Below are 9,294 nucleotides of genomic sequence, written 5' to 3' on the forward strand. Positions count from 1 at the left end.
CCATGGGTAAGCGTGTGTACACACACACACACACACACACCATTAATCAAAAAAAAAACTTAAACAAGCATCATTTTACCAATTATGGTGTGCTCTCAAGATAGGTTAAGTCCAAGTATGGGAAGGATTGGGCACTTTGATGTAAAGTCCATTTTTGAATAAGAGAGGTCAGTGAAGGGTTGACCACAGAAAGTGGAGCTCCGCTTTTTCTCCAGAGTTTTTGCTTTCCATTGCCTTTTTACTCCTGTGTAAGTCCTTACCTGTGTTCATCCACAATTCATCCTGGCTATACCTCCTCTCCTGGCTTATATTTTTCTAACTGCCAATGTATATTTTATGCTTTAATATAGTGTTATCTACACCTTCAGTAAGACATCCCAAATATCTATATAGAACTATATACACAAAAATTGAATTCATTGGTGATTCATGCTTTCTCCACCTATTGTCTTCCATCTCCTTCTGTCTTCTACTTATTTTCCTTCCTTTCATGTGTCCATTTTGCCAAAATTTCTAAATACTCAGGCAAAACTGCTACTGAACATACAGTAAGAAATTTGGCTTTCTATAGCTTACTTCTCCTTGGGCCAAGAAAAGTATATTTTTAAAAACAAGCAGAATAGAGTAGAATTGTCAGGAAGTCTTATATATCTGTCTGTACATGTATCAATACATACCATATCTATATATATATATAGATATATATATATATACACACTAGCTAGTACTTCCTTTTAATATACATGTAAACAGATAAATAGTTAAAAAAGACAACAACATAGACCGGATAAAGAATAAAAATTTCTCATTGACTATTTATAGAGAATTTTAAAATTACTCATAGATTACTTGGGAAGATTACTTCATCATATTGAAGATAATGAAATATTCTTTTCAAAGCACCCATTCCCCAAACTTCACATGAATTATAAACCTTTGAAATGAAATCTGAATGTTAACTTCAAAAAGCACTTTATCCATCAATTAAATCTTGATTAAAAGAAAAATGTCACTGGTATATATTTTTGAGGTTTCTACTGTTTTTAATTCTAAGTGGCAATTCAGACCATGTGAACAGAAGATTTTTGGCTGGCAAGTCAGAGAAGGGTCTGTGGTCATTTGTGATTCTCAGTGTCTCTTTGTTTTGAGTTCTTTTAAATATATGGAAAAAAAAGAGATTTTCTCCTCCCTAAAGGAGTGGAACATACCCATCCACTCAGTTGATTGCAAAGGTCACTGTTGCAAAAAAAAAAAAAAAAAAAAACCAACAAAGTCCTAAAATATACCCAAAGAACAGCTTGCCAACCTTCTGGATTTTCTGTATCATTGAAAGGAAGTACTCTAAGGCAGCCAACTATCAAGCAAATCCATTGAAATCTTTCTGGAAAAAAGAAGTTCTTGAGAAAGTTCTAATGGCTTAGGAGGCAAGAGCACCAGAACTAGCTCTGGGATATTAATGTCATCAACTACGGTCTCTGAGCTTGTTTTTTTTTTTTTTTTTTTTTTTGGGTGGGACCCTCGCCGGTGGCCGGGGATCAAACTGGCGCTGCCGAGGCTGCGGAGCCTCGCAACCCAGTGTTCAACCGCTGCGCCACCAGGGGAGGCCCTCTGAGCTTCTGTTTTGATGGTTATTTAAATAAAGGCGGTTGAACTAAAAGCTGAAGTTTTTTGATTTCACTCAAGTGGTGCAGAATTTGCATCTCTGCCATAAAAATTAAGAGAAGGCAGAGGTGATAAAATGCACTGTGTGCTAAATTCTGTGCTAGGTGTGCACGGTCTCATACAGTCTCATGATAGGCCTCATTAAGAACTTTGACAGGGGGGACAACTGGTAATCTTTAGTTATAGAGAGACCCAGCCCGGTTTACTGCGGCAAACTTGTCAAAGGTGAACCTTGCTGTTGGCCTTTCTCTTTAGTGACCTCTCTATTCTATGCCCATTTGGCTTTCACTTTTGATAGAGAATATAAACACCTGGAGACAGTCCTAAAACATTCAAAACCTCAAGAATTTATGAAAAGAAACCTCCTTTAAAAAATGTTTCCCTAGTCTAATCATAAGAAAAAAAGCAGACAGATTCCACTAGAAGGGCATTCTGCATTATATCTGACTAATGCGCCACAAAACTGTCAAAGCCCTGAAAAACAAGGAAAATCTGAGAAGCTGTCACAACCAAGAAGAGCCAAAGGCGACATGACAGCCGATGTCATGAGGTATTCTGGATGGAAAGGGTTATTAAGTAAAAGCCAAGGAAATCTGAATAGATTATGTGCTTAAGTTAATAATACTATATCAATATGGGTTTGTCAATTTTAACAAATGTGCCAGATTAGTATAAAATGTTAATAATAGGGGAGACAGCACAAAAGATCTGTGGAACTTTACAACTGTTCTGCCAAGTAATGCCTATTTTTTAAAAAATATTATCACTGCCCAAACAAGATCATTTGCAACAACAGGACAAGCATTATGCTTTTAAAGTTATTGTTGTTATTATCATTACTCCTAGTATTATTACAGTGTAGCTATAAAATGATCTGGCAACATGAATGCCTCTGAGAACCTTCAGAATTAGAATACTGTATGAAGAGTAGCTTCCTAAGAACCTTGGATTAGATCAGAGATTGGCAAACTATAACTCAGGTCTACCACCCACCTCCTTCTATAAATAAATTTCTTTTTTTGGTAAAACACAGTGCTCACTCATGCTTACATATTGTCTGTTGCTGCTTTTGCACCAGAACAACAAAATTGAGTAGTTGCACCAAAGACCAGACAACCTGCAATGACTAAAAAAATTTACTATCTTGGCCAACCCCCAGTTTAGGTTATTGGAGACACAAGGTAAATAAATATAGAGGCAGGTAAACTGTACCACTAGGATTTACCTGGGGGAGAGTCAAATTATTAAAACTTGGAAAATCAAATAGCAGGGAAGATATAAGCTAGGGCATGAGTAAAATAGAGCAGTCAACTCCAGGCAGTGACCCCATGTTTAAGGTTTCCAGGCACTGTTTTTTTGCTGCAGAACTGTCTTGGTGTGTGTGGGTGTATGTGTATTCGCTTGTGTGAAAACCCCCCTTTCAGACATCCACCTTTAGGGATTTTTATCTTGACCTGTTTACTCTTAGTATTCCTAACTTTGACCTAAAGATAAATAGAAAACACATTTTTCAATGTGCCAGGCACATACATATATTCATCAGTATAGTATCTCCCTTATGAAGCAGGGCTGCATAGCCTCTATTTTATAGATAAGGAAGGTGAGGCTTATTTAAGTGAAATAACTTACTCAGAGGGTCACTTGGCTTATAAATGCTGAGTCACTGTTTGAATCCAGGCTTCAAAGCATAACCTTAAACTCCCTATGCCTTGCGGACCTTCAGACATTTAGCATTGGAGCTGCTCACACTTGCTAGTGAGAGCCAGTTGTTGAATTTTGGGGAATTCTGTGAACCAGTTGTTAAATGCAGCAATTATTAAAAATTAAATTATATAGACATAGGGAATACATTGTATTAAAAACAATGTTTATATATATATATATAATATATAATAGGGCCTCCCTGGTGGTGCAGGTGGTTGGGCACCACACTGTGAAGCTGTCCTCAGCCTCTGCAGTGCAGGTTCAATCCCAGCCGACCGGCGAGAATCCCACATGGTGAAGCAGATCTCTCCTGTCTTGCCCGCTGCTCCCCTCAGCAGTATACATCTGTCGATCTGCCTGTTCTGTTCCCCGCTCTGTCTCTGGTGATTCCTCTCACCCTCCCGTGCATGTGGCCTGTACCCCAGTTCTTGTATAAAAATAAATCTTTAAATTATATATATATAATATAGTCATATATAATATATAAATATATAGAATATACAATATATTTATTGATAATAATATAATAAATTATATAATATATATTAAGCACATATGTTAAATATATAACATTCTCAAAATACTTGAATCATTATTTTGCTACACTCTACTGTTATCTGTGAGCTTGAGTTATGTACATCTGCAGAAGCTTTTTGGTTCAAGTGCTACCTGTGTGTGCCTACGTATCTCTGCCAAGCTTCAACTTTGATAATATCACATTGGATGCTTGAAATTGGCCATCACGAGAGTATTTACACCATGAAATTGGCAAATGTTAGATTAGGGCTCTACTTTTTTCTCTTGAAAGCCACTGGTTACGTATTTATCACGACTTACTTTGCATTCTGATATCTCTGGGATTCCAGATGACAGCTACATTGGTTTCTGCCTGGCCTCCTATCTTGACCTTTGAACCCTGTAACTTTTATAGTAAATTGCACAATAGCAACCTACAGAAAGGGTCTGAACTCTTCTGGTATTGTTTTTGTGGCAATGGGTATAAACTTCTTAGTATGATTCCCTTGTTGATAGAATATGTTCCATTTGGTGGAGAAGTTGAAAGATTTTGATTTTATAATTTGTTTTTGAATATGGAAACAGGCTTGAGGATAACTTGGAATTCCTTAAAAAAAAAATCCTAGAGTTGTGTTATCTTTATTAATATTGGGTGAACTACTAGTTGTTCAAAATTTTAGGTTAAGATTTTCTAGTTAAATATTTTGGCTGCAACATATTAGCCTGTTATCAACTCAGAAAAGATAATTTTGGTTTAGTTAACACAGTTGTGTACATAATTTCATTGGAAACAATTCAGGGGACTAGGCAGAATAGTAAAGTGTCTCAAAAAAATCCTCTTAAACATCACTGGTGGCGTAGTCTCCAATTTATACATTGTCTTGCTCCAAATGCTTCTATGCTAATTATTCACAATTCATAACACATACATCATGTTTTAAAATTTCCTATACAGGAGTCAGATTTCCAGATTAGTCCAGAAAATCTTTTAGCAATCATTTAATTGTAACAGGACTCTGCAATAAAACTACCCCTTGTAACATTTTTCCCTTTTGAAAATGTGTCCAGAATTCTGAATTGGGACCCTTTAATGATACTCCTTTTTAGAGATGCAAACAGTTATAGCAGCAACATATAAAGGAGAACCTTGACATTCTCTGTGGATGCAGTTCAGGGAAGACTGTTCTGGATTCTGTGTAACAAGATCTACCAGGTAGATATTTGAGTAGAAGAAAAAGTTGTGAGAAACCCCTGTTGCTAAAATGAGCTTACTGGCCATTAGATAATCAGGAATTTACCACATCATTATTTTTCATTCTAATTCTTTTGTCATAAAACTAGACTATCTCTTGAGGTCGGTGCTACTCAAAGTGTAGCCAGAAGATTGGCAACTGTCTGCAAACATTTTGTACCTGAAATTGAGTGTAGAAACTAGTACCAGTTAACAGAGTACTTTTACGATTGCATCTAATACTAATAAGGTGAGAGCGGGTAATTTCATTTTCCTAGTAATTCCTTTTATTCATTTTTATTATGTTTTGTGAAAACCATTCGTTTAGATAGATTGCAAATTTTAGATGCTTCTTTGGAGAAGCCGTGCGCAGCACATTCCTCAGGGCTGTGATCTGCAGATCCGGAAGTCCCTGACTCTCGCTGTTTTCGCCTCTTGGCTCAGATGTGTCGCACACACGATTTGTGTTTGGATGATTTCGTCCAGCTGTGGTTTTTCTTCCCTTTCCCCTTTGATGGGACAGGCTATAAGCCAAGGGTGCTTCATCTGGCGTCTGCGGAACCCAGTCTCCACTTCTATGGATGGGCTTCAGAGGGTCTCTGTTTGAAAGCTTTATATTTTATTTCTCCTCTTTTACTGTTTACTCTTAAATTTGTAACAAATATGTTTCTTCCGAGCAAATGTCTTGACCTTCTTAGCAGCTTCTAATTCAACAGGTGTGTGAGTGGGCCTGAGATTCTGCATTTCTAATGAATCCCCAGGTGATATCAGGGGTGGTCCGATGATCTCACTTAAACTAGCAAGGCCCATGAGGCCATATCCTTCTCCGGCTTTGCCTTCCATTCCTGGTTAACTGCACTCAATTTACCACTTTCTTCTGCAAGGTGTCCAGTCATCAGAAGCAGCCCCTCAACTCTGTAGTCCTTGTCCTCATACATATTCTCAGGCCGGAGCTGCTTGTTCTTCTACTCTTTACCTCGTAGACATCAGCCCAGTTAACTGTGGGTGAAAGCTGAAGTAATTGGAAACAGGGGTTATTTCTTTCCTGTTTTCCCTCAGTCATGGACCCTCTGTTTCTTTTTTTTTAAAGATTTATTTATGCATTTATTTACGCATACAAGAGCTGGGGTACAAGCCAAAGGTGTAGGGGGGGAGGTGAGAGGATTCACCAGAGACAGAGTGGGGAACAGAACAGGCAGACTGACAAAAATACACTGCTGAGGGAAGCAGCGGGCGAGACAGGAGAGGTCTGCTTCACCATGTGAGTTGCTCCCTGGCTGGGGATCGAACTTGTGCTGTAGAGGCTTCAGATTGCTTCAAAGTGTGGTGCTTAACCCCTTGCGCCACCAGGGAGGCCCGACCCCCTGTTTCTTACAGAAAGAAGATAAACTAACTTCAAAATTCCTTGTGGAGGGCCTGCTTTTTAGAACTATCTTCAGTACTATTGACTTTTGCAAGAAAATTGAGCCTGAGGCTAGAATTAAAATGATGATGGTTTGTGAAGCAAACTTAGGGAATGGGGTGGCCAGGCTCCAGTGTAAGCTGTCTTACTCCTTAGGAGCTGTGTAACCTTGGTGTAGGGTAAGGAAAAAGGTCAGGCTTTTCTGCCCTCCCGCAATCAGGACAGATGATGGGTCCTTGCGGTCCTGAATGCATGCCTGATGGCGGGCACCTGGAGTAGGGTGTGGGCATAGGTAGATGGGATTCACCTGGGCTAAGACTGTGCTTTTAAGGGCGGCGTCACGGGGACGCCAGCCGCAGCAGAAGCCGAGAGAGAAACAGAGAAGAAGCAGAAGCAGAGAAGGCCAGAGAGCCCAGATAGAGTGAGGATTTGCTGGGGGCTGGGAGGACTGCCAGCCTCCCAGCCCCCCAGCACCCCTGCCTGCCATATGCCTGGTGAACCCCAATAAAAGTCTTGCAAAAAACTGAGGACTCTGACTCCTCCTTTACCCGGTCTGCTGGATATCAGAAAACCTGCACCGTGTCCATTCCTGACCCTACACTTGGCAAGTTACAATCTCTTGAAATCCAGTTTTTACTGTATAAAATGAGAAAAATAACATCTATATCATGGTAGGAATTATATAATATGAGAAGAGTTTCTAGCAGTTAAATGTGCTTAATAATGAGAGTTATTGTTACCATGATCTATAGGCTTTGAAAAGAGATTAAAAATAAGCCTGGTTCTCCTTCTGGATGGGGCCCTCACCATTTCAGATATAGCTGGGTAAGTTCCATTGCATTGATGGATAATTCTAACATTTTCCTGTTTGGGAAACATCTGAGTCTACCTCTAATTCTTACTTTATGAGTGTGAAAATGCTTTTTCTTATATTTCCCTTGGCTTTCATTTCTTTTTCAGAGTTGATGCAGAGGGTGGATGGTCGGGCGAATTTCCCTGCAGACCTGGGGTCTTGCTCCTTCCCTTTCATTTGAATGATGTGATTTACAGATCAGTGCTACTGATAATCTTTTTTTTCTTCTTCTTCATAAAATTCCTTATGCCTAGAGCCTAACTTGAGTATTGAGGTTTTGAACTACGCATGTGAGAAGCCTCAGAAAAAGAGAAAACATTCCCACTTCACTAACAAGGAGAATTGCTTTGGGAAAAAAATATGTACAGTATACAGCATGTTAGTACATTTCCAGGCAATAATGGCAGATTAGTCTAGTTGCAGAAGCAATAAGGAAATTCTCACATGATTTTGAGTTTCCCATATGTGAATTTGGTGGATAAAATCAAATGACTTACAGGCAAAACAGCAGTGGTACCAGCTCATCCTTGAGTCCTCTAGGAATTGAAAGTTTCTACGATGTAGTTCATGGGTTTGCTGTTGAATTATGAAGTGTTTGTGTCTGTGTTGTAAGGTGTTGGGATTCAGGAATAAATTCAAATCCAGAAAAATACCGCAGTCACCCTCTCAGAACACCAGCAGCCTTTCTCTGCTTAAGGAAATTTTCCCTCCCTCGAGGCTAATGTGCTATTTCTTTTATATTCTCTTATGCTCTGGTATTAAAGGGAATTCCTGTTTGAAGTGCCATTATAGTTTGAATATCACATGTGCTGTAGATGTTGTCCTGTCTGACTTTAAAAGAATAAAGACAACGCCATTGCTACTGTTGCTAAGTGATCATCCACATAATAATGTCTTTTGAGGCAGTAACTCATTCCCAGTATTTTCACCAAAGAGAGACAGTGAAGATTATTCTCTTTGGCCTGTTCCTAAAGCTTGTTGTCACATCATTTAATATCTTTATGGTTGTTATGTTCTTTAGCTGTAGTTGTTGTGTGGAGAGGTTGGTTTCCTACAAGTTGCTTAAAATACTGTTTGTATTTTTCTACTAGGTGGCTGTACTACAATCCCAGAATCAGACCTAGAGGAAAGATCAGTGGAACAAGACTCCACTGAACTGTTTACCAATCACAAGCACCTCACTGAAGAGGCACCCAGGCCTGGTAAGAGAATGGGCGGCCTTCACAAATTATATAAGGAACAGTGACCCCTCTCGCCAGCTTTTGTCCTCCAGAGAGAATTTTGAAAGCTGCTTGTTTTCCAACTTCTTCATCCTTCCTCGCGGCACTACTAGTGCAGCTGAATTTGATCATTTGTGTATTCCTTTCATCTGTCAGACCTTTTCTGTCTTTTTTGCTCTCCTTTTTTCCAGAAGTTTCACCTCTCCAAGAAGTGTCGCAATAGTTCAAACGAAGTTGTCTGGTTGAAAGAAGAGAGCCCTCCCAAGGATCAGCCTGCGTAGACCTCACGCCAAGCATTGTATAGGGCCCAGGTACTTCATCTAGCTCACCTGCCTGGACATGATGCTGTGTAGAGACGGGGAGCCAGACTTTTTATCTGGCTCGGAGAACTTGTAATAGCATGGGTGGGTCTTACTGGGAAAGGATGTTGCTGCCTCTTGGTCATCTACATGCTGGAAGCCACTGAATATAGTACGATAACATCATTTGGGGCAGACTTGATAATGTAGAGCCCTAGATCTGAAATAGTTTGATACCCCATTTTTTCCACAGAATTCTTATATAGTAAATGTATCAAGTTTAATAAAGCATCTCATTGTCAAAGAATATTGTGGATTTGATTTATGACTTAAGGTAATTTCTTAAGGAAATTAAATTTCTTAAGGTTACTTAAGGTAATTTCTCCACATTATTTTTTCAAAGGAAA

General features: G+C 39.1%; 1 protein-coding gene across 1 annotated transcript in view; it reads left to right on the forward strand.

The window, feature by feature from the left end:
* Positions 1 to 8,811, forward strand: part of BBS9 (Bardet-Biedl syndrome 9) — a gene marked incomplete at both ends in the record, with an annotated part of 347,147 nt that extends 338,336 nt beyond the window's left edge. The window contains 2 exons of the mRNA XM_084230604.1: positions 8,460 to 8,570; positions 8,780 to 8,811. Of these exons, the coding sequence (XP_084086730.1) occupies positions 8,460 to 8,570; positions 8,780 to 8,811 (143 nt within the window). The remainder of the gene's footprint in view (positions 1 to 8,459; positions 8,571 to 8,779) is intronic.
* Positions 8,812 to 9,294: the final 483 nt, after the last annotated feature.

Source organism: Talpa europaea (assembly GCF_964194135.1).
Source record: "Talpa europaea genome assembly, chromosome: 3".
NCBI classification, from domain to species: Eukaryota; Metazoa; Chordata; class Mammalia; order Eulipotyphla; family Talpidae; genus Talpa; species Talpa europaea.